This window comes from Rhinolophus ferrumequinum, chromosome 10 (genome assembly GCF_004115265.2).
Source record: "Rhinolophus ferrumequinum isolate MPI-CBG mRhiFer1 chromosome 10, mRhiFer1_v1.p, whole genome shotgun sequence".
Taxonomy (NCBI): Eukaryota; Metazoa; Chordata; class Mammalia; order Chiroptera; family Rhinolophidae; genus Rhinolophus; species Rhinolophus ferrumequinum.
Genome location: NC_046293.1, coordinates 18,663,053 through 18,688,671, shown reverse-complemented (window position 1 = coordinate 18,688,671; position 25,619 = coordinate 18,663,053). Strand labels below are relative to the sequence as shown.

The 25,619-nt window shown below is 36.3% G+C and overlaps 2 protein-coding genes across 8 annotated transcripts in view; one reads left to right on the top strand and one right to left on the bottom strand.

Moving 5' to 3' along the window:
* Positions 1-751: 751 nt before the first annotated feature.
* Positions 752-17,020, bottom strand: DEPDC4 (DEP domain containing 4). The gene is given in 14 exon segments (XM_033117630.1): positions 752-3,608; positions 3,689-3,831; positions 4,491-4,538; positions 4,541-4,717; positions 6,715-6,888; positions 11,399-11,590; positions 11,731-11,836; positions 11,952-12,034; positions 12,609-12,692; positions 12,695-13,021; positions 14,954-14,998; positions 15,001-15,157; positions 15,446-15,793; positions 16,955-17,020. Coding segments are annotated over 14 exon segments (2,391 nt in total). The 3' UTR covers positions 752-3,167.
* The window catches only part of SCYL2 (SCY1 like pseudokinase 2), a 55,788-nt gene continuing 45,339 nt past the window's right edge, over positions 15,171-25,619 (top strand). For 2 of the 7 annotated variants that reach the window (XM_033116543.1, XM_033116538.1), the window contains exon 1: positions 15,171-15,429. The gene's annotated coding sequence lies outside the window, so the exon portion shown is untranslated. Of the gene's footprint in view, positions 15,827-25,619 lie in introns of all 7 variants that reach the window. The other 5 variants (XM_033116542.1, XM_033116541.1, XM_033116544.1 and 2 more) reach the window with 4 other exon arrangements.

Sequence of the window (25,619 nt, the reverse complement as noted above, 5' to 3'; positions counted from 1 at the left end):
AATAATGTCATATCTACTAAATGCAGCAGAATGAAAAAAAAAATGAAAGGAACAGTTGATTGTGGCACTGGCACTATTTGATCTCTGGCTACAGAGACCTCAGACCCCATTAGAAAGAATTCTGACTGGGCGGGACCCTAGAGAACTTAGCGCCCCTTCCTCCTGCTTACCTAGGAAAAGCACCATATTCAGAAACTAGATTCACCAACAGGTAGATAGGAATTCATTCATAAATGAAAAAAACAGACACCCAAGCAGTAAACATTTGAGGGGTACTTAACACCACCAGAGAGGCACCAAATCCAAGAAACAAAAACGAACCCCTAAGGGAATATAATAAGCAAAAAGAAACTTTACAAGTTATATTCTGTAAGAGACTGATGAGGGAATATCTATTACAACACGAACAAGTTGTTAAAGACAGATCTTAGAAATTAAAAATAGGATTACTTATGCTTAATTGATAGGTTGACTAGCAGAATGGATCCTACTACTGAAAAACAGAAAGAAGCTGAGGGAATTTTCACCTGAATGTAGCACCACTGAGCCAGCACTGGGATGGCAGGGGAGAGAAGCTAGCTACCGTGTTTCCCTGAAAATAAGACCTAGCTGGACAATCAACTCTAATGCGTCTTTTGGAGCAAAAATTAATATATGACCCGGTATTATATATCATATATCATATGTCATATTATATTATATAAGACCTGGTCTTATAGTAAAATAAGATCGGGTCTTATATTAATTTTTGCTCCAAAAGACGCATTAGAGCTGATTGTCTAGCTAGGTCTTATTTTTGGGGAAACACGGCAATATACACAGTATAGGCCGTGTTGTCCCTCTAGCGCCTTCCCTACAGAAGAGGTCTTTGATGACCTTTCACACAGGACAAAAACATCCTCGCAGTTGGGGCCTATGCTGAGATGTCTAGTCAGATACTTCTTTCCTAAAGCTTCTAGTTCCCAGGTTTCTTGTCTTTAGTTCTCAAGTCTCTGATCCTCTAGTCAAACCATTAGCCCTCATCTCCAGCCATATCTTCATGCAAGTTGAACAACCGGAAATAACGCTCTCAATTCTGCTCCCTGGGATTATTTCCCTTTCCCACTGCAGGTTAGGCATGCACAGAAGCATGCCATTGTCAAGCGGAAGAGGGGACTTAGGTGGGACAAGTTTATTGCGTGAGCTCACACTCAGATCATTTACTGCACTGTTAACCTTTCCCTCAGCCCACATCTGTGACCTCATGGAGGTGTCCTAATCCCAAAGAGAAAAAGTTCAAACCTGGTTTTAAAGGTGGTTCTGCATATAATGTGGCTGGCACTAGCTACAAGTGGAGTGCTGGCATACATCAAATGTTCCGTGATGCACCGGTGAGTGACTCCGGCAACAAAGAGTTGCCTAATAGTGTCACTAATCACACAGTGGTTAAGTGACAGAGCTGGAATTGCAACACCAACTTTCTGGTTTTTAATGTTCAAAATCTTTCCAGCGCACAGCAATCGCAGAGTAAAAGCACTTCCAAATCCACCTGTAGAGAGTACAGGGAGGAAAGACTTCGAGAAAAAAAGGTCTCAGGAATGACTTTCAATCTTGAACATTATGTATATAAGTTATATGAGGGAAATGTTTTGTCTCAATTTTATTTTTTGGAGTTAGAAAATCTTTTATTTGCCTGGATAGTACCTGAGAATGTGAATCATAGAAGTTTAAGCGGAGTCTTAAGCACCATGAATCAGGCTGTTAATTCACATGGAAATTTACAGACTGTTCTAACAGGAGGTAAGCTTTACAGTGATTGGAGCTGCATTTTATTTATACAGTGAAAAAAAATCCTTTGCATATAACTCCCTCAAAAAGGTTTAGCCTAAAATTGAATGACTCTTGGGAATTCTATTTAAGCCTAATAACTGTAATTTATGGAGCTGTCACTAGGTGGAGGTGCGCTACTGGGTGAGGAATTTCTCTTTAGTAATTAATGCCTCAGAATTTTCAAAAACCATTCCTTAGAAGTCATTCAATAGTAGGCTATATGTTGATCAAAATAAGCTCCATTAGGGCATGTTACACAAAATGTCATTTTAAATAAAAATAAAACATTTAAACATTGCTGAACAACTCTTCTAGTAATTCTGCTGTTTTCTAAATTGAATTTTCCCTCAATCCAGGGCACTCATTTGCTAACATTTTCCCTTCAGAACCCAAGTAGTTCAAGTAGTAGATCCAGTTCTCTGACTCCAGAGCCCCCCTACCTTACCATCCACTCTCCCTCATACCGTTGCATTTCTGGTCCAATCTTATCAATACAAATCTATGCATGTAATTTTTCTCATTAAATCTTCGGTATCCTGAAAAAAAATTGAGGGGAGCAATTCTTTGTAAAGGCTTTGAGAAGTACCACTGCAAGTACCACTATCAGTACTAAAATACAATATAGTAGTGAGGCTAAAAAACCAATCTTGACGTGTTTTCAAAATATATCAAAGCATCTGAACACATTTTACTAACTGTATTGCTACTCCTCTGTTTCAAGTCATGAGATCTCTTGTCCAGATTATTACAACAGCCTCCTAAAAGGTGTTCCTGCTTCTACCTTTGCCCCTCAACAATCTATTCTCACCACAAAAGCCAGTGTTATCTTTGTAAATGTTGGTCAAATCAGGCCACTGTTCTGCTCAAACCCTCCAGTGATGTATTTTATCCCAAGGAGAAGCAAAGTCTCTCTGGTGGCCTAAAGGGCCTCCACCTCTCTAACCTCATCTCTACCTCCCCTTTGCTCCCCACTTCCTTGCTGGCCCTCAGCACCCAGGCATGCATCACCCCCAGGGCCTCTGCTCTAGGAACCATTCTCTCTGCCCAAAACCACTACTCCCACCCTCAGAGCCTTTTGGTTGACTCCTCCTTCCAGTCTTTGCTCAAATTTCACTTCTCACTGAGCCCAATCTTGGCCAACCTGTTTAATACTATAAGCTCCCAATCATCCCCTTCCTCCCTTCCTAGCACCCATTAAATACTCTTAATCTGCTTTTTCTTTTTTTTCTATTGCATTTATTGCCTTCTGTCAAACTATATGACTTGACAATGAATGCGTGTATTTTTTTGTCTGTCATCCTCCACTTGGATAGAAGCGCTGCAAGGGCCCGCATATTTGTGTTGTTTGCTGACGTATTCTAAGCACTTAGTACCTGGCACATAGTTTCAAAACATAGGAAATTATGTATATAATTCCATATAATATGCCAAACACTTGCATAATTACATCCAGCATTATCAAACAGTATTTTGATGCACCAGAAATGGGTTGAAGAAATTAATATATTTGCAAATAACAACATTAAGTCTGCTTTCTTCTCTTTAGTCGGTAGGTACTCCTTCAAACTTTGCACATTAGAGGTACTCAATAAATTATTAAGTGAATAATTTGCCTTTTTGCTTGACACTAATAGCTTAGTAATAAATGCGCCCAGACAAAATGCCAGAGATACCTTGAAGAGCTCAGGGTGACGCCCCAGTAGAAACCAGACGAGTTCTTCTGCCTATACTTTAAATAATGATTTCGTTTGCAAAACTGCTTTGGCAAGAGTTTTCAGGACCACAGTTTTGTTATTAATATTAAAATTAATACTAGCTTGAACAGTTTTTAAAAGAAAAAATAGAAAATTATAAAACTGTTGTTGCAATTTATTTTTACCTGTTTATGTAACTTGTAAGTATTAGGTTCTAATGTAATAGCCATAAAGATAAGTAGCTGTTGTAATTCTTCTCTAATGTTGGGCAACAACAATCTTAGATATAGGTGTGTCGCTTCAAGTGCTTCTGTTCTTTTCTCATTTTCTGTTACATGAGTTACAAAGAAGACAAAGCATGGGACAAAAAAATGGAGATGATAGTACGTACTAGTCAATTGAAATGCTATGATGCTGTCTTGGGTTTTCAGAGTCTTTTTTTTTAATTATTTTCAAGTGTACAAAAGAACATAATCTAGATTCTTTTTTACACTTCAAAGTTTTCCTTATGAAATGTTTTAAACACACCGGAAATTATGTATATAATTCCATATAATATGCCAAACACTTGCATAATTACATCCAGCATTATCAAACAGTATTTTGCTTTTCACATGAAATTACATGGCCACCTACATAGCTAAAAAAGTGACATGATGTTAGATCACTCGATTTTTATTTTGCTAAAAGGTCACCAAATAATACATCAGAAATATTTCTAGATACAACAGTTCTCGAATCCTGTACTATATCAAAATGTTTCTTATATATAATTACCTGAGAGCTAATGTCCTCTACTACATTAGTTACATTTGATAGTACGATTTACATGGCAGGCAACATTAATGAAGTAAAAAAAAAAATTCCATTGAGTATTTGATGTCATCGAAGAAAAATATTAAAATGTAACATATAACATTTTATTCAACTTTTATCTTTAAAAATGTTTTTTATTATGCAAAAAATTAAAGTTTAAACGTCTCTTACCTAAAAGTTCAGTAATTCCTGAATGAATATCAAAATGCTCATCAGTTAACAATCTCTCTCTTGATTATAACACTTTACTACGACATCAAAGAGTATCTTCTTCTGTGTATTCAATCTCGTCTCTTCATTTCTGTTTTGCACTAACTGCTGACTAACCAAAACTATTAACTGGTCAGGGAAATATTCCAAGCATTCAGTTGCTGCCTTAAGCCAGTTATCAATCCTGGAGGAAAAATACAAAACAAAACAAATCAAGGGTTAACATTTCCATTTAACTACCTAAAGCTGTTCTGATAAACTACTGTTTGACAAAACAATCAAATCTAGCTTATATTTAGCCAAATCTAAGGAAGAAACTATTTTTCAGAGAATCATTTCAATAAATTTTGCTGGATGAATGAGGAGTGAATAAGAGGGAATAGCTTTTTGTCCTCACCAAATACCACCATAACTTTCTATACCTTTATTTTCAAGGTGTTAAAATATTTCTGGCCACCTTTTCATTATTTATTTCTAATTTTGTTAGATTTGGTTCAGAGGAGTTCATCTGTACTGTTCCATTTCATTAGTGGTTCCCTTCCCTTTCCCACTCCAATAATTAGCCTATTGTTCTGTTATTTGAAAATAAAACACCAACTATTTCCCCAAACAATATGCACTATTGACCCCACCACACACTATCTTCCCTTTCTTCTCTCCCCACCCCAATAAGAAATTTAGGATCTTTTCACCCCTCCTTCCTTCAGTGATGCCTTTGAAAGGCCTTTAATTTCCCCTTCTCATCTGCCACGTTCCCAAGCCCCAGCTTTTACTGAGATAGATTAGTATTTATTATAATTTCCCTTAATAGTATGTCCCTTCTGTTTTGACTTTTTATTTAGCACTTACATTTTATACATTCCCACATAGTCTTACCATATCAACTTGGAACTATGTGTGTACGTGTGCACGTGAGTACAAAATGAAAGAAAATAGTAAGAGTACAGATCAAAATTCGTTGCCTACCAATGTTTTCTTTCCTCTTCATAATCTTATGGTTCTGGCTATTTCTTTGTAGTATGTTTAAAAGCGTTCTTCAAATATTTTCTTGGACAGGGTTCCTAAGTGATATACTCGCTGAATTCTTGATAATCCTCAAATATCTTTCCTTCTTCCCTTTTCTCTTCCATCTTTCCTTCTCTCCCCCCACCTCCCACCAACAGGTGAATGGTACCGTACATCTTGCCTAAGATCTGTGACTTATTATCTTCTAGATTCTAGTGTTGCAAATGAAAACATTAATGACAGTTGTATTGGTTTTCTCTTGCAGATAACCTATCCTTTCCTCCTGGAAGCTTATAAAGGCAGATTGGCTGCTGTCTGTTTCCTGCAGAAGCATCCAGAGAAATCCTGTTTCTTTACTGGTGTCCCTATACTCTACCTGACTCACAAGCTAGAGAAGACTCAGCTCTTTGTTTGGCCCTTTCTTGGCTTATTGTGAATTAGGGAAACCTGCCATGTGCAAACAGGACCACAGTTGATTATCTAAGTGGGTCCGCAGGTCTCATCACCAAGCTCTTCCCAGGATCTGGAATTTTCTGGTCATCAGCCTTAGAAGTCTGATGTTTTCTTGTTTGGCTCACATGGGAAAAAGGATCACATCCGTTCTCTCTGTTGGAATTCCAACAGTACCCACTGTCTTATACCTATAGTTCCTGGCAGTAGGAGTGACAAATATATTGGAATTCAAAGTGAAAGAGAATGGAGCCTCATTAAGATAACTGGGTTCCCTGAACCTCTTCCCCACAAATGAGGCTGATTTTATGATAGGACTTATCTCATTGGACTGTAATGTTGTTTCATGAATGTCTCCTCTACTAGACTGTAGATTCTTTTAGGGCAGGGATAAAGTAAACTGGTAGAAACTGATGGTTAATGTTATTTGAGGGTCATAAAACAGAAATGATAGAGCTTTAGCAAACACTGAACTGGTGCAGGGAGAGGATGATAGACAAATCATGACTGAAATAATATGAATGAACCCACACTGATTTCCAATAATCTTGCAGGTCATAACCAGTGACTTTCTTTGTTAGATCAAATGAGAATTCACAGTGATTAATTTCTAAAACAGATGGTATTAGCTTATAAATATGAATATGTTCTCGCATCTTAAAATACCTAGGGTGAAATATGTGAAGACCTTTTTAGTTACCAATTATTAAACAATAAAAATGGTCACTCAGGAGACATAAACTTGGAATAACCTCTCTGTCTAGACAGGCATTTGAGATAACAAGATCTTCCTCTTTACTTAATTGAAGATTTTGTGTTTTGACTGGAGGCTCCAAAATATTTTCCAAGAATGGAAGATGAATCATTTGAAGAATATGTAACAATGTTTGTTGTTTCCAGACATCTTCTATAGCTTAAAAAGAAAAATAACTATCAGATTGAGAAATAATACACATTCAGCCAATATTATAAAATCCTTCCATTTAATACAAAAGAAAAGCTACTTTAATATACACACACACACACACACACACACACACACACACACATACACACACACACACACACATATAAATGGATTAATTTAATGCTAGGAAAATTTAAATTTGCTAAATTACAATTTTTCTTTACAAGGTGGATCTTTAAATAGACACCAGGGTTATGAGCCATATTGATTGTATTTTCTGGTTATGTTGATTATAAAAGTGATATTATTTAGTTTTTAAGGCCAATAATAGGCTATTAGATGGGGCAAAAGTAATTGCAGTTTTTACAATGATTTTTAACCTTTTAAACCACAATTACTTTTGCACCAACCTTTCTTTGTTAGATCCAAATATAAATAATTCCAAATATAAAAATCTACTAATGCTTATAAATTATTTTGCATAACTGAGAGAATATAAGCTTGTTAATTATTTAAAGTTTTATTCAAAGTAGCACGGGTAATTGTAGTTTGTTGTTTTTAAATTAAAATAGAGTATTAGATTAATCTTAACTTGGGTTTCTGGTCATTCCTGTTAAGAGTTAAGTTTTTTATTATCCTCGTCAGATCATAATTAATGTTTTGTTTTTCCTTTAAATGAAACAAAATCATAAAAGCTACAGCTATAGTAAATCTCTTGCAGAGCTCCCAAGCCAGTACCCTATGTATTAAATTTGGACCATAGCCATAATTTGTTTGGTTATAAAGCACTTTGAATAAAATTACTTATATAAAAATGGAAGATTTCATGTAAAATTCTGGGTTTCCAGCTTCTTTTTAAAAAAAATCATAAGATCTCATAACACGAGGCTTGAATTAATGCCTGACCAAAGTCAGCTGATATGAATCACTACCAGTAGGCAACCCCTTTGCACTGGCATGTCATTTCTAGTTGGCCACAAATCCCACCTCTCCCCATTGTATCCCATAGAATGAAGTTGAGTGTCAGCTACCATTTCCATGATATTGTCCTATTGGTTTTGCTACAGTAAAAAATAATCTCCCTGTACTTATATCTACGTGTTAAGTGGGAATAGGAAAAATAGCCTGAGAGGGCCATACATTTCAAGCAAAACAACATTATGTATTTTCCTACGTGTTTGATAATTAAGTCCCACTGGCCCTCTAACCTGCCTGGCTCCTAAAGTCATCTGAGTTTGCTACCTGTGAGTTATTGGCCAAAAATAAATCAAATTAACAATCTTTTAGTAAAGACTCACTGAAAGTAAGTCATAATGGACTCTAATGAATCAGTCCACATTTGTCAATAACAACCGTTGGGCATGGCACTGAACCAGGTGCTGGAAAACGATACATAAAAAATTGTGGGCCTTCAGCAGCTACACCCTAACTACAGAGGCAAAATAGCGACCTATAAAAGTGGTGAAGACAAATTTTATCAAAAATCACCACGAAGTATACATAACATGAATAAATCCAAAAGTGGAAAAAGCACTTTTCCAAGAGCATTAAGACAGAACATTCATTTATTCAACAAATATTTATTGAGACCTATTTTGTGCTGGGCACTGTTCTAGGTGCCAGGGATACAGTGGTAAATAAAACAGGTAAAAATCTTTGCCTTAATGGAGTTAATATTCTAGTGGGGGTAGGGAGGCAGGCAATAAATAAAAAGTGAAATATGCAGTGTGTTAGTTAGTGGTAAGTTCTATGGAGAGAAATTAGGTAGAAGAGAAGTAGTGGTAGGGGGAAATGTTGTAATTTTAAATAAGGTGTGTGGGAACTATCATAATATATTAGCAAAGACCTGAAAGAGACAGGACAGAGAAATATGCATGTCAAATACAAAGATAATAAAGAGAACACCTAGCTCTGTATAGGGAAATTAAACTCAAGTAGGATATTGTGGCAACGCATCACATCACCGCAGCCATCTTTATGGAGCTCTTCATATTCAATGATTATTGTGCTGAGTGATGCAGACAAAAAAGGGATAGACTGCATTTGAAGAGTGTGCAATCCAGGCGATGTTTAGGATAGCCTAGACACACAAGTTCATATATGAATACATATGTATATGTATAGGGTGTATATATAAAAAAGAAAAAACTCAAAAATAAATCTCAGCAAAGGTGGTTCACCTTAAATCTTGTCACACAAGTGCAAATTTGTAAGGAGGCCTGCAGTCCTGTAATTGCACTGCTTTACCACTGCTGGCAGAGTTTTCAACTCAGTCAAGTGAAGTTATTTGGGAATTAAGAAATGGCCTTTTTTAAAAATAGAGGAACTCCATACCTTTATTTTTTGGCTGAAATTTATAGAGGTGTGCTCCAACCACATACCCTTAACCAGCGCTATTTTCCCAAGTAGAACATGGCTTAAATTTTCTTGTTGGCAAGCTAATTATTTAATTTTATAAAACCAGATAGTGTCTATATGGTTTTATTCCTAATTTTACATCTATTAATGTCTGATGGGTTGTTTGTGCTTTAGGATCAGAGAAGAATCGTACTTTAGTGGATCACAACAACAAAACTATTCATGCTTGATTTATTAGGAACAGAGAAATTTCCAAATGCACTTTCCCCAAAAAGTTTTGGTATGAAAATGAAACTTCTCCAAAAGTGAACTTTTTTTAATGCATCAAATACAAGAGCAACTAGTCAATTTTAAAGTTAGTTCTCCTTTCCAAACCTTTTTATGAAACAAAAACCCCACCCTACTAGATTTTTAAAAAAAAAAGGCTTTTGAACATAAAGAGATTACCTATTAGTAACTTATTAAGGACTACCTCTCTGAAAACTATGCTTTTATTAGAAAGAACAACTAAAATAGATTTTGTGTTTTTCTATTCTGAAGGCTGATACATTCACTTGTGACAAAGAGCAAACATACCAAATAAACACACCTCATCCTCACTCATTTTATAATTTACAGTACTTTGTTGTAACAATACTGATAAAACATTGGATAAGAGTATGGTAATCTAGGTCTGAATCTATGCCAGACTGTGGAAACTTGTTAAATTATCTAAATTCTCTTGAGTTGCAGTTTCCTTATCTATAAAATAAGCAGTCTAAACTAAAGCAGTGGTTCCCAGATTGGCTGATTTTTGTTTTAACATAAAGTCTCTCTTTCAACAAAACTTAATAGTTTATTGTTTTGTGACTTACTGTTTAAAATATCTGGCTAAAAAAAAAAAATAAAAAAAATAAAATAAAATATCTGGCTAAACAACATCGTCTAAATCTATATATATTCCTCCTATTTTCACCTGACATTTTTTGTTATATATATTACACATAAAAGAGTATAAAAGCATAAGTATTATTTAAAGTGTTTGGGAGACAGATGCAACAAAGGGAAGAGGCCTAAACCCCCATTTCCTTTGTAGAAACTTAGCAGATATACCTAAATCTGAAAAATCATCAAGTAGCAATATAAGCATCCTATTTAGGGATATGAGATACAAGTTGTCAATGATTGTCTCTGGAGAGGAAGAAATGGGTGGGAGAAGGGCAGGGAACTGCTATTTTTTGGTAACAAAACCTGTAGGATGCTATCAATGTTTTACATTATATGCATGTATAACAAAGATAAAAATACATTTTTTTTAAAAAAGCACATAAGAATGCCTGCTTTCCTTCATACTGTGTTTTCTTTATTTATCCTTCTATTTCGCCAACTATAAAAAGGGAGTTTCAATTTCACCCACTATAAAGTGGGAGTTTAATCCCTCACTTTAGAGGCCTCTTGTTAGATTATAGACAATGAATATAAAATGCATAACAAATTGCTTAGTACAGAGAAAGGCTCAACAAGTGGAAATTATTTTTCTTAGCATCTTTGCTGATAAATTACATCCAAGATGGTGGGACAAGTTAGTTTTTCATTTGAATTAGATAAAAACTGTACTTCTGTTGGCTCTTCTTCTGCCTGTCCTCTAAATATTGGTCTTCCTCAGAGTTCTCTGCTAGTCCCTCTTCTAATTCTGCACCCTTTCTTTGGGCACCCTGTATTCCCCTTATCACACTTATCCTAACTATTGTTGATAACCTTTGCTCCTCCAGTGTGTGTGTAAATCATGTTTGTTTTGCTTCTACCATGGTTTGACCAAATTCAGTAAAGGGTGAAACGATATTGAATTGCTCTGGGTATGGGGCTCTTCTTTCCACCATTACTAGCCTAATAAGGAGCAAAGCACAAGTAGATGAAGTAAATAGTAAAGAGGAATAGAGCAACAGGTAGCTTAGCTAATTTGTTCTGAAAGGTAAAGGGCAGGGAGATGTTTGGGAGGGGTTTATGTAATGGACAAAGGATATACTCCTTAGAAGATGGTCATGGATTATAAATTATAAGGACTGGTAATGAGTCTGTATGTTTTCTTCTGGTAGTGTGGAATGTAACACCTCCACTTAATCTGTTCATGGTCCTTGTAAAAAATGTTATTGGATCTATATTGCCTCACCTGTCTTGTCTGATGTAATCACTATGTAGAAGGAACTCTTACAGGAAAGAGGATTAGTGAGTTGATACACCCAACACACTACTTTTATTATAACTGAAAAGTCAGTTCTTGGAGACAGTAAAAAGATCAGTGGTTGCAAGGGGTTGGGGGAAGGGAGGAATGAATAGATGAAGCATACATGATTGTATGATACTATAATGGTAGATACATGTCATTATATATTTGTCAAAACCCACTGAATACACAGCACCAGGAGTGAACCCTAATGTAAACTGTGGGCTTTGGGTGATAATGATGTGTTACTGTAGGTTCATGGACTGTAAGAAATATACCACTCGGGTGGGGGCTGTTGATAGGGAAGCTGTGTGCATGTGGAGCAGGGATATATGGGAACTCTCTGTACTTTCTGCTCAGTTTTTCTAGGAACCTAAAACGGTTCTAAAAAATAAAGTCTTTTTTTTTTTTAAAGTCAGTTCTTTCTTACAAAGTTCTGAAGAAAAGAGAAAATTGAAATTACGTTCTTTTGAAAGCAAGAAAACAGGTTTGTCAAAACCAGATTCCCACTCATTGTATTAATGAGTTCCTTAATTCTTTCCTCACCAATCTCTTGTGCTAGAGGACTTGAAATCAGTCCGTCTTCTGGTCTGTTAAAAAATAGTATGTGAATTTTTCAATTATAGACAGGACCAAAATTTCAAATATACATTTTAATGTATTAAACTTATATATTCTTTATTTCCAAAAAAAGATTTCAGGCAGCTTACAATAAAAGACACAAGTAATAAACTACTAGATAATAGAATATCGCCAAAAAAGACCAAATTAGGATTACAAATAAATAGAAAGGATGTATGCTAATTATAAGGTTAACATGGTTGCTATGATGGAGTAGAAAGTTTTTGCTCTTGAATTTCCAGAAAACTTTGGCTTCTTTTTACTTTGGGTAAGTAATTTCCTAATTTTTCAAAATTAGGAAGCATACAATTCATCAGAGGAGATAAAGTTTTTCCTGGTATAAATTCTGAAAAATTTATGTGGTAATGTCCTCCACAGCAGTTTTAGAACAAATGCAGAAATAGATGTTTACATGGCTATTTCTTTTCTTGACTTCTGAGAGAAAAAAAACCTGAAAGCATAACATTCAAGTTTAGCTCAATGAAGACTGTTCTGCCAGAATCTAAATACGATACATTACAGTATCCCAGTCAACACTAACCTTAAAGATGCCTCTGATTTTATCCAGTTAATCCATTCTCAGCATCCTTTTTGCTTTTGCAAAAAACATAAGTTGATTATTGCCTAGAAACCTGTAGAGACAATATTTGGAAGCTTCAAATTCCAATTCCTTTTCATTTTTGAATAGCTTCATTTCTATGGCTTCAAATACTTTATGGTTCATTAGAAGTTGGCAAAAATGAACTCCTTTAAGATGAGAGATTTCATTACTATTTAGACACATTTTTTGCATAAGATGACTTAATACTACATCAACAGCATCAGAACCAGTAAAACAATCTTCATATGTTCATAAATGATGCCTCCTTCTTTTTATTTCCACTTGAGTCTGAAGGGAATGAATAATACCATCCCATAGCTGAGTAGTTTGAAAAGGACCAGAACATCCTGGAAAAAGAAAATTAAACATGTTTCTAACCAACACATATTTAGATTACACAAAAATATTTAAGTTTTTCAGTTTTGACTTTATGCTTTTTTATGGCATATCTATTGTCATTGTCTTTCTTAAATTTCTACTCCTCGCATCTTATGTAAACCATAACATATTTACTAAGATTGCACCATGTATGCCAATAAAAACAGAGTAGATGTAGGCACTTACCTCACTGATATTAAATATATTATTATTTAAATTTATACACTCTAAAATTACATGTTTAAGTACTAGCTATACTTAATCTTGAAGAATATTATTTCAGGACACACTTAAACGCACCCACACACACCTGGAGTCTTGATTATTACAGAACTGTGGCTTCACCAGCCTTTTTTGTTTGCTTTCTTCTTTTTGCTTTTTTGATCAATGGCAAGTTCTTTATGAGCGAGATCTAGGGCAAAGAGCTCAATAAAATTAATCAATTTATTTTCCTTGTTGAAAAAAAAGTTTGTGAGGAATAATGAAAATCTGAAAACAATAAAAATGTCCATCACCTGGGGAATCGTTAAATAAAATGTGGCATCGCCTTACTATGGAATAAATATTAAGCAGCCATTAGGAAAAATGAGGTTTACAGCATGGAAGGATATCAAGTAGGAAAAACAAAACAAAACAAACCCCAACAAGTTGAGCAGAACAAGTTGTATACTATCATCCTAGTTATGTAAAAATGAATTCCCAACCTACACACAAATATATGTAAATAAATAGAAAGGTCTGGAAGGATAAACTTCAAACTATTAACCTTTGAGAACTAGGATTGTAATGAAAGAGGATGTTCGGTTTTCTATATATTTCCAAATTTTTATAAAGTACATATGTAAATTTTTCAATTAATTGGAGACAGCAAAATTTTTATTGAGATATAATTGGCATACCACATCGTTCGCCTTATTAAGGTATACAATTCAGTGGTATTTTAGTGGTCACAAAGTTGTGCAACCATCACTACGATCTAGTTGGCAGACCATTTCATAACTTCAAAAAGAAACTCAGCAATCACTCCTTATTCCCTTCCACTAGAGCAAATTTTAAAGAATTTTAAGAATGACAAGGGAATAAAATGAAACATCTAGAATGCTGTTTCTAGATTTTTGGGGTTAGAATCCAAGAATTTAGCTCTCTCCTTCTTTGACTGGATAATTGGAACCAGGATACCCAATTTTACAGATAAAATGACAGAAATAAAAACCCATCACCTTCAAATGCCTTTATTAACAGAAGCCGTTAGTCTGTCTAGCTTTTAAATATTAGCCCGAGATATTGTGGACAGTACGGAGACAGGAGTGGGGTGTAGGTGAAGGATGGAGAGGGGTAAGGATTAGAGGAGGGAGGAGCGATGGGCGGGAAGGGACGAGTTTGGGTGCGAAGGGATGTAGAAAGCTACGAGTTGTTGCGCGGTGGAGTAAAGGATATTTTCCATGGACCATCCGCCTCTAACTTTTTACACAAGTAGGCTAGGTTAAAGAAATAGCCTTCGTGCTCAAGGAATTTTTCATTTAGTACCTTAATCTCTTCTTCTAAGTGTAGCCTGTCGACCAATAGCATTGGTATTATCGGAGAACTTATTTGAAAAGCAGAATATCAGATTCTACAGCTGAATCCAAACTGCACTTTAACAAAGTCTCCAAATGATTCGTGTGCATATTAAAGTTTGAGAAGCACTGTTTTCCTGGACTTCTCAAGGAGAGTAGTTCCGAAAAGGCCAAGTCGAGGTTGTTAGTCCAGGACCAGAGAGGGCAGGTGTGCTAGGAAAGGGGCGGGCCCCAGTTTCCCGAGGAGCATAGGCCAAATCACACGCTCCCGAGCTGCCCTCCCCTTTGGTACACACTTGGTATAGGGCTACCTATCCTATGTATACCTGTCCCGTATAGGGCTACCTGTCCTCGTTTTCCGGCAGAAGCCACCTCTAGGGCTCGGCCCACTAGTGCTGCGCGGCGAAGCTCGATCTGGCTGCCAAGGGTACTGAACAGCGGAGTCAAAAGAACCGCCCGAAGCTCGCTTGCCGGCTCCTCCCCCGGCCCGTAACCCCGCCTCCACCTTGCTCTCGGGGGCGGGGAGCCAAGGATGGCCCCTCCCCGCCCCTTCCGAACCAGCAGGAAGTGACGTCATGCCCTGGCCAGCTGGTCTTTCGGTCTTCTTCCCCCTCCCTAACTCTTCCTCCCCAGTCCCTCCCCTCCCCTCCCCCTTCCCTCCTCCGGCTCCAGCCTCTGAGGCCGCGCGGGTGGAGAAGGCTATGGAGTAAGCTGGGAGCTTCGGCCCCGAGCGGAAGCTAAGCAGGAGCAGCCAGGAGGTGTTTGGCTGGGCGGGGGAAACGAGCCCCAGCACCGCCCCTCTCGGGAGAATTGAGGAAGAGGTGAGTGACCGCCCACGGCCATCGACTGACCTCCTTCACCGGTCACGCTCCCGCCTGGGCTCCCAAGGCCGGCGAGGAGGGAATGGGGAAGACCCGCGCCGAGGCTAGGCCTCCCGAGGCCCCCACAGCTGGCGACTGTTGCTAGGTGACGGGCCTGCTGGCGGAGAGCTGGGCTGGCCGGGCGGTGGGCGCCCTGGCGAAGCCGAGCTGGGGGAGCGAGCTCCGGGGAGCGGATCCGAGAGGCCCGAGTCCCCGGAAGAGGCCTTGAAGTGACGGGAGACCCGGGGCTGGGGCCGTCTGTCCCAGGGAGAGCTCCCGGCTCCGGCTCTGGAGCTCGGGTTTCCGTGGTGGAGTTCTTGCGTCTCTTTTGGGAAATTGGATACTACTCCAGGACTGGGTGAGACAGATCCCCTCAATTCTGAGGTCCGCAACTGATAACCAGGTTTACCAAGCTGGCCCTACCCCTGGCGTCCTTTTCTGACAGTAGCTATAGTTCTGCAACGGAAGGTTATTGTGTTTGAGGTGGGTGGGGCAGGTGTTTTGTTAAGACTGAAAAACCCCTCGGTCGTTTCTGCACTCTTATTTTTCTAAGCGGGAGAGAAAGGATGGAGGAAGGTTAAGCCCGATAAAGCTTGCAAAAACTTCTTGGGATCGGATTGAATACATACCTATGATTAGTATAGTAATTAAGGGAACCAGTATTGTCAAGTCAGCTCCTGTAACAGTCTTCATGAGACTCCACACTCAAGGGACTTAAAAGCGCTATGTCAGTAGTGACTTACAGCTGTAAATTGCCATCTATGTTTTTGTAGATCAAATCCAGGAATTATCTGTAGGATGGCTTGTTTTACAGATTGGATTCTATTGTAGTAAGAAGTTTTCTAAGACGCGTTCGCATGCCTCTCCATTCTGGAAAATTGACCTAGTTTACAGTCTGTCACTGTAAAACTCGATCAGGCTCTGGTAATAGTTTGAAAGTCAGGTGCTTGAAACTGCCTTTTGGACTTTGCAGGTTTTTTGTTTGTTTGGCTTTCTGTCTTTTTCTTTAGTATAAATATTTTTTTAAAATTTAATAATGATTTATCAGCACTGTATAGGTAGAATTCTTGACAGTATTAAATTGTACTCATAGAAGATGCTTTTGGGGGATTGTGTCATGGAACGGAACCTAACTGGAAGGTAAGGACCTTCATTCTGTTCAGATACACTTTACACAACACACACGCAGAAACCTATTCTTTTGTCTCTAAGATCCACAAACAACCAATAAAACAAATACAGGCATTGTATTTCTATACAACGGAATATTTCTGTACAAATCAACCTTGTAATTGGGAATAACTACGCATACTCACATATTTGGAATTCATGATTTACTGCCACCCCCCAAGAAAAATAGGTCCTCTTACTGTGTTTAACTCGAGTGACTAGCTTCATCATCTATCCCTTTCTATAGGAGTCGAAGTTTGACAGCTTTCTCTCTCGTGCCTCATAGCAATCTCTCGTGAAGTCCTGTTGATTTTGCCTCTTGAATATCTCTCAAGTCTGTCTTCATCTTCACCCCTAGTACTGTAGCTCCAGCCACCGTCATCTTTCATCTGAGGTATCACTAGCCTCCCAATTATAGTCTACCTGCAGTTAGTTTTCCACACCAGACTGAGTGACTTTTTAAAACTGCAGATCTAATCACATTGTCTCCATGTTTAAAACCCTGCAGTGGCTTTCATTGTTTTTAAGAGAAACTAATATTTTTAAAAGCCTGTTTGTGTCCTCCAGTTGCCTTTCCAGTCTCATCGCCACAGAGCTTGCTGGCAGTCCTTTTTCCCCTAGTCACTCTGTTTTGCTTCAGGTACACGGCTTTTGGTTATGAAGCTTAATCTGCCAGGAAATGCACTTCCTTTCCGTTTCATCCAATTAATGCCAGCTCATCATTCAGCTCACTTCGGGAAGACTTTCCTCATTAGGATAGATTCCCCTAATTATATGTTCTCATGACCCCGTTGCAGAGTTGCCATATTTATTAATACCTAATAAATTTATGAGACGTTCTTCATCTCTTGTTGCTGTGTAAATACTTACTAAATGTTTGTTATATGAATGAATTCAATGAATGCTTACTAAAAGTGCCAGGAATTGTACTAAACATTGTTACGTGCATCATCATCTTTAATCCTTATAACAGTCAGTGGAGGTATCCCCCTTTTTAAAGGTTAGACATTGTGTTAGGGAAGCTAGTTTAGGTGGAAACAGTGTTAGTAAGTATTAGAACTGATTTTTGAACCAGGGTTTTCTTGCCGCTGAAGATTGTGTACTTAATCATATAACACTTAATTTTCACACTGTGCGTCAGAATCACCTGGAGCAGCTGCTAAAAATATAAATGCCCTGACTGCATATTTATAGATTCTGATTCCAAATGTTTCAGATAGTACATAGGCATCTATATGGCTTAATAAGTTATTCAGTCATTAGATGGTATTAAATGTATATAGATGTTCACCAGAGTTTGAAAACCGTCCTCTTAGACAACACTTAAGTGCTTTATGAGTTTCAGTTTTTACTTACTGTACTACAATGTATTTCAAGTTTTATACGTTCTTAAATCAGGGAAGAACTAGTCCTAAGGAAGTGACCTTAGTGGTCATTTACTCTAATTTCCTACCCAGTTATTCCTCTTCCCCCTTCTCCAGCTGCCACCCTAGTGCTCTTGGTACCTTTTTTTAAAATTACAATATCAAGAATCTGACTTTCTGTAGTAAAAAGTACACCAAGTACATAGGTTGGAAGTGCTTTCAAGAGTTACATATACTCTGTCTTCAGAACTTACTTACTGTTCAAATTACTGATTTTGATATTTAAGCACATATTGCCTTATAACCTCTCATAATTGCGTTTTAAATCTGTACAGTGGTCTTAAGTTCGTAAACAGTGATGAAAACTGAATGGTTTATTTGTTTCCCCTACTGTACCTCGCATGGTGCTTTCCACTTAGTGGGTACTCAATAATTTGTTGAATAGATGTGTGTTTTCACTGTACATTTCTAAGTCTCCTTAATTTTTATGTTTGTTTCTTAAAACAGGTTTGTCTCCTGTAAGTAATCTGTTCTGGCTCAACTGATAATAATTACTTTTTGTGGTTGTAAAGAGAATGATTGTACTCAGCTGGTATAATCTTTGTTTTCTGAATAAGATTAAACATTACTTCTGTATAGGCCAAAGAATGGTATTAACCATTTTTTAGAAAACTATAATTTTTTAAATTTTCTGACCTCTGAGTGCTCCCACAAGAAAAAAACAACAACATGTATTTCAAGAGTATATCTCAGGATCATCTTACTTTAGATATAAAAAGATAAGCTCTGCGTATAGGAGTATAGGTATAAACATTTTTCCATGTTGTGAAGCATTTTACCAAAGGTATTTGTTATTAATGTAATTCTTATTTCAAATTAACAAAATTTCATTTTATGAATACTTAACTATTTAAATGACTATATAAGGGGTATTCTTTTATTTTCAGGCATTTACGTGGAAAGAAATCTCAGGCCCTTGTGCTTCTAAGGAATAAAACAAACTATTTTTGAGTTCTTTTGTATTTATTTGTATTATTATTCTTTGTAGTCAATGTGAATTGTTTTGTGCTTATTGAAAGTCTAGTCTCTGCTAGTTGCCATGAGACTAAGAGTTACTAAATGTAATTTCACGGTCAGATGTAATTACAGTACCTTTTTATTTGCATTTCAGTGTTTTCAATAAAAATGCAAGCTAATTCTACTTTTTAGTATTTAATTCTTAGCAAATTAAGGGACTCTTTGCACTTGTTTTACTTGAGCATTCAGGGAGGTTTTTTTTTTGGCATAAATATAATTTTTTCTACTATATTCTTGCTGTGTCTAGAGTTTATGAGTAGGCAGAACTGAAAGAATTGCCAATACCTTTCAGCTACTGTCATCAGGTACTGTAAGAACTCAGCCCACCTTCTGCCAGGTGCACGTAAAATCTAGTATTACAGTAGATTCACCTACTGGTTCTACTAAAAGCCGAGTGATGTCTGAGCCAGATGATATCCTGTAGTAAAATAAGACCCCGTCTTATATTAATTTTTGCTCCAAAAGACGCATTAGAGCTGATTGTCCGGCTAGGTTTTATTTGGGGGGAAACACGGTAGGACGATACAATCTTGGGAGCATACTGATGCTGTCACAAATCTTATTTTGGCTGAGATTTAGGAGGCGGAGGTGATTGAATTTCAAGTGAATACAAAATTGTGTACAAGGGGAAATGGCTTATGTAAATAAATATTTCTGTCATTTGTAACTGTCTGGAAAAAATAGGCTTATTTCTTTATTATTAATCAAGTGAAAATTTGAAAACTATCATATTCAGAAAAGATATTGGGGCTCTATAAGTGAATTTCTTACATGTCAAAGCTGTTGCTAGTAATTCAAAATCTCATCAAGTTCAGGTTTTATTTTACAAGCTCATTCATTAGCCTTCTGTTACTTTCGCGATATTCTTCTTGGGTCTCCTTAGGTCACCTTTTTCAAGCCCACAGTCTTTTTTAACTACTGTACTGCTTAAAATCATGGTGCCCAAATTTTGATCTTCAATCGAGACATGTTTTCTAAGTTTTTGGCCTGCATATCATTGAAGCAACTCAAATCCAACATTGAGTTCTTCCTCCCACAAAACAAATAATTGTGTTTTCTAAGACCTACCTGCCTTGGTAAATGGTTTTTATCCTCCGCCTAGAATCTGAAATTGACGTTATTGGCTTTTGCAGTTTTGTCTCCTTCCTTTAGCTAATTAGTCACTAAGCTCCCTTCCTTCTAACTCATACTTGTTTCTTAATTTTTCCTTTCTTATTTACTGCTATTAATTCAGCAACATTTCCCTCTTTTAAAATTTGTTTAAAATTTTAAACATAAAAGTGCATAATGAAGTCGGATATGTAATTATAAAATAAACATCCATTTAACTAGCACCTTTGAAATACCCCCTCCACCCACCATCTCTTCCCTGTCATCTCCCTATTTCCAAGTGTTCTTTCCTTTGTCCTCTGCTTTGTATACACTCTAAATTGCGTGCACTCACACAGACACACACGCACATGCACTATATATATATATGTGTGTGTATATATATATTCATATATATATATATACACACACACATATATATATATCTTCCCTGAACTACATATTGATGTTCTCTTCAGTCTTGCTGTGTGCCTTATTTTCATCCCTAGTACGAGTATATCATTCACTCTGTTTAGTGGAGTGGTTGATGATCTTACTCATGCCTGAAACCCTTCAGTGTCTTATCATAGCTTGATTTCTTACTACTTAATACCAGTGCTCTGTCTTTTCTGTCTCTTGTCTTCTTTCTTACACTCCAGCTTTAATCTGAACTGCTTTGTTATTACTCCTACACTGTTCCTATTCACTGTCTAGTTTATTCCTACCTTTAAAGACATCTTTAGCATTCCTGTTTTGGGGAAACTTTGTTCCATCTATTCCTCCTCCTCTTTCTCCTGTAACACTCTGTGTGTATATTCTATAGCATTTTATCACTGTAGGCTGATACATTGTGGGCTAATGCTGCTTCCCTCCCCCGCCCCCCCCGTTTCTCATATGGTGTCAGGTAACTACCGTGTTTCCCCAAAAATAAGACTGGGTCTTAATATTAAGTTTTGCTCCAAAAGACGCATTAAGGCTTATGTTCAGGGGATGTCATCCTGAAAAATCATGCTAGGGCATATTTTCTGGTTAGGTCTTATTTTCGGGGAAACACGGCAGTGGGTACTCAGTAAATATTAAATAATTCACCAGATGAATTTCCACATTTGTTCCTACCTTGTGTACACTAATGTTTACTCTTTGGATGATGGATAGGCATCTCAAATTTGAATCTTAACTCTGAAAATATTCTCTATTTTCATACTGAACTATTTATGGTTTTCAAATCACATCAGAGTCTTCCTCCCCTTCATGTCTTGGCACATAGTAATCCTTTCTGGAAAGCTGCTTCCCATTTTTTTTCTATCTGAAAAACATTTCATTTTTGAGCCCATTTTTGTGTTCCCATAGCATGGTACACTCATACCTCTAGTAAATTGCTATAAATCTTTGTATGTCTGAGTCTGTTACTGGACTGAGTTCCTAAAGACTAGAAATGTTTCCATTTACATCTGTATTCCTAACAAGTGTATGTAATATGTGTCTACTCAGGCAGAGTTAGAAGAATGCATATGTAGGTTTTAAGTAATATTTTTGTGTCTCTTCACTTTCCCATCAAAATCCACAGCAGATGTTCGTAGAGAACTTGGCCTAGCAATAAATGTTTTCATAATGCCAATAGCAACATATTCTAACTGCTTACAGAAATACAGCATTAAATTAAAAAGGGAAAGTGCATCTGTTTCTATTTACAGATAGTTCAAATCTTTAATAGAAGAAAGTAGGTTATATTTACATAAATATAATGTAATTAACAGAGAAAACAGGATACAAACTAATGCTACCTTAGTTCAGTGGCTTTCCAAATATTTTTGCTTGTGTGTTCTCTAAATAATTTTGGAAAACAGTGTACTCCTTTGCAAGCTTTTCAGTTGATGGCATCTGAAATATTTTTTTTGTCAAGAATTTAGATAGTTACAAACGATTTGGTTTCTATATTGTGATTGTTTTACTTTCATAAACCTTGAAGTTTTTGCTTCTTAATTAAAATAAATTTGTTCCTGTACATTCCTTTGACAATCATCTTGTTTCTTAATTATAATTCTGTGATATAAATAAGGCATGAGGTTTTGCTGTTAATATCCAGCCTGGAAGAAGTAAAGCATAACCTCCTTCAGTATTTCTTACCAAATTTGATTTGCTTTACTCATAGGGACTTGCTCTTAGGATTAATGCATTCTCGAATTGCCTTCTCCCTGTCCCCCAAAGTTTTTTATACTCAAGTAAATGCCCTATAATAAACTGGGATGGCTGAGAAAAATACTTTTCTTTGGTAAAGTGGGAGAAAATTGTGAAGAAAGAGTTGATTCAGGAGAACTTGCAGAACACAGAGTTTTCTCAGGTGAATCAGTTTTAGGAAAGAGTAGTTGAAGATTTGAAGTTTGTTTAAACAAACTCTTTTTGTACCATGGACCCGTCTGACAATCTAGTGAAGCCTGTGGACCCCTTCTTAGAGTAACATTTTAGGGTCAGTTTGTCAATTTCTACAAAAGCCCCTGGTATTCTGGTTGGATTGCCTTGAGTTTATACGTCGATGGAGAGAATTGACATATTAACAGTATTGAGTCCTCCAGTTCATGAACACAATCTTTTCATTTATTTGTCTTCAATTTTGTCAGCAATTTTTTGTTGTTTTTATTGTACAAGTCTTGCATATCTTTTTAAATTTATCCATAGGTATTTCATAACCTTAAAATGGTATTTTTGAAATTTCAATGTTCAGTTGTCTGTTTCTAGTACGTAGAAAATAGTCTTTTTTGAATGTACTGTTCTTGTATTCTGCCACCATGCTAAACGCACATATTAGTTCTAGGAACTTTTTAGATTTCTTCTGACCTTCTATGTACATGATCATGTCATTTAGGAATAAAGAGATTTGCTTCTTCCTTCCCAATCTGAATGCCTTTTATTTTGTTCTCTTTATTGCTTTGGCTAGGCCATCCATTAGAATATTGAATCAAAGTGGTAAAAGTAGATATCCTTACTTTGTTCCCAAACTTAGGGAGAAAACGATCAATCTTTTATCTTAAATGTAATACTTGCTGTAGGTATTCAAAGATGCCATTGATCAGATTAAGGAAGTTCCTTTCTGTTCCTAGTTTGCTGATAGTTTTTATCATGAATGGGTATTGAATTCTGTCGAAAATTTTTATTGCCTTTACTAAGATGATTTCTTTTCCCTATTATTCAGTTAATATGATGAATTACATGGATTGATTTTTGAGTGTTAAATCAACCTTGCGTTCCTGAGATAAATCCCATTTGTTTGTGGGGTTGGATTTGTTGAATTTGATGTGCTAATATTTTGTTAAGGATTTTTCCATGTTGATAAGGGATATCGGTGTTCAGTTTTCTTGTTATGTCAGTATTCAGTGTTGGAATCAGGGCAATACTGACTCTGTAACATGAAACGGGCCATGCTCTATCCTATTCTGTTTTCTGGAAGAGTTTGCATGGACCTGGTATTTTTTCTTTAAATGTTTGATAGAATTCAATAGTGATACCATCTGGGCCTGGAGTTTTCTTTGGGGTAAGGATTGTAGTTATGAGTTGACTTTATTTTATATAGCATTATTATTTCTTCTTGAGTCAATTTTGGTAGTTGTTGCTTTCAAGGAATTTACTATTTCATCCAAGTTGTTGAATTAATTGGGATAAATAAGATCATTATATAATATCTTATTTATTTAGAATCTGTAAGATTTATATAGAATTAGAATCTATAGGATTTCCTCTATTTCTGATATTAGTCATTTGTATCTTCTTTTTTAAGCACCTAATCCATCTTTATTAGGGGAAATCATGCATGTTTATCAAGGTAGGCTTCATCATTGCAGGTATAGGCAGCAACATTTCAGCACACGCAGTCAGGACACATGGCTATACATATATCCCATGTTCAAAAATGATGATCCACTCCTGGGTGGAGATTTTAGTATTACAATGAGGCATAATTAGGAAAGTTCATGAGGAGGTCACTGGAGGGTCTTTCAGGTTGCTCCAGCCGGTTCAGGCAGTTTCAGCTGGTTCACCTTCTGGTCTTGCGAAACATCCTGGGCTTGTTTCTACTCCGCCATCTTGACCAGAACCTCATGTGTGTCTTCTTTTTTAAGATTTTCTTAATGTAGTTAGAGGTTTATCTTTTTAAAAAAACAGATTTGGGCTTTATTGATTGTTTTTTTTCTTTTTTACTTCTCTATCAGAGTATTAAATTACATTAAATTTAGTCTGTTTCATTGATTTCTTCTCTTCCTTCTTTCTACATATTTTGAGTTTAATTTTTTTCTCTTTTTTCCCCCCAGCTTCATAAAGTGGAAGCTTAAACGATTGATTTTGGACTCCCCCCCAATATAAATATTTAAAGCTATAAATTGCCCACCAAGCACTGCTTTACTTACATCCCACAGATTTTTTATGTTCATTCTCTTCAAAATATTTAAAAATTTTCACTGTGATTTCTTTTTTAGCCTGTGGGTTATTTAGAAATGTTATTAAATTTTCAAGTATTTCCATTTTTTTCCTAGATATTTATTGATTACTGATTTCTAGTTTAATTTAATTGTGGTAAAAGAACATATATTTCAATAGTTTTAAACATGTGGAGATGTATTTTATGGCCCAGTATATAGTCTATCTTAGGGAATGTTCCATGTATACGTGAAAACAAAATATTCTGTTGCGTGTTTTAAGTCAGATTGTTTGATAGTGTTGTTCAGGTCTTCTATGTCCTTACTGATTTTTTGTCTACCTTGATCTATATATATCCTTCTGTTACTGAGAGAGGACCCTTGTAGTCTCAACTTTAATTGTGGATTTGTCTATTTCTTCTTTCAGTTCTATCAGTTTTTGCTTTATTTATTTTGAAGCTCTCTTACCGAGTGTGTACACAGTTAGGTTTGTTATGTCTTCTTGATGAATTAACCAGTTTATCGTTATGAAATCCCCCTCTTTGTCTTCAAGCCTATTCTGTTATTAATATACCAGCCACTCCATCTTGGTATATTTTCACATTCTTTAACTTTTAAATCATTTTATAAAGTGGTTTTACAGTAGGTTTCTTGTAAGCAGCAGATAGTTAGGTCTTGCTTTTTTATCTAGTTTGACAGTCTCTGCCTTTTAATTGGAATTTAAAATCATTTACACTTAATGCAATTATTTAAATGGTTAGATTTTAAATCTACTATCTTGATATTTGTTTTCTATTTGTCACATTGGTTCTTTGTGCCTTTCTTCCTCTTTTCTTACTTCTTTTTGTATTTGGTTTACTTTAGGATTCCATTTTATTTCCACTTTTGGCTTTTTAGCTATATCTTTATTATTTTAGTTATTACTCTAGGGCTTATAATAAGTCTTTAACTTGCTGCAGTCTACCTTCAAATGATGTTATGCTACCTCACATAAGAATATTTCAGAAATAAACTTTCATGTCTCCTCTCCTGTCCTTGGTTTGTT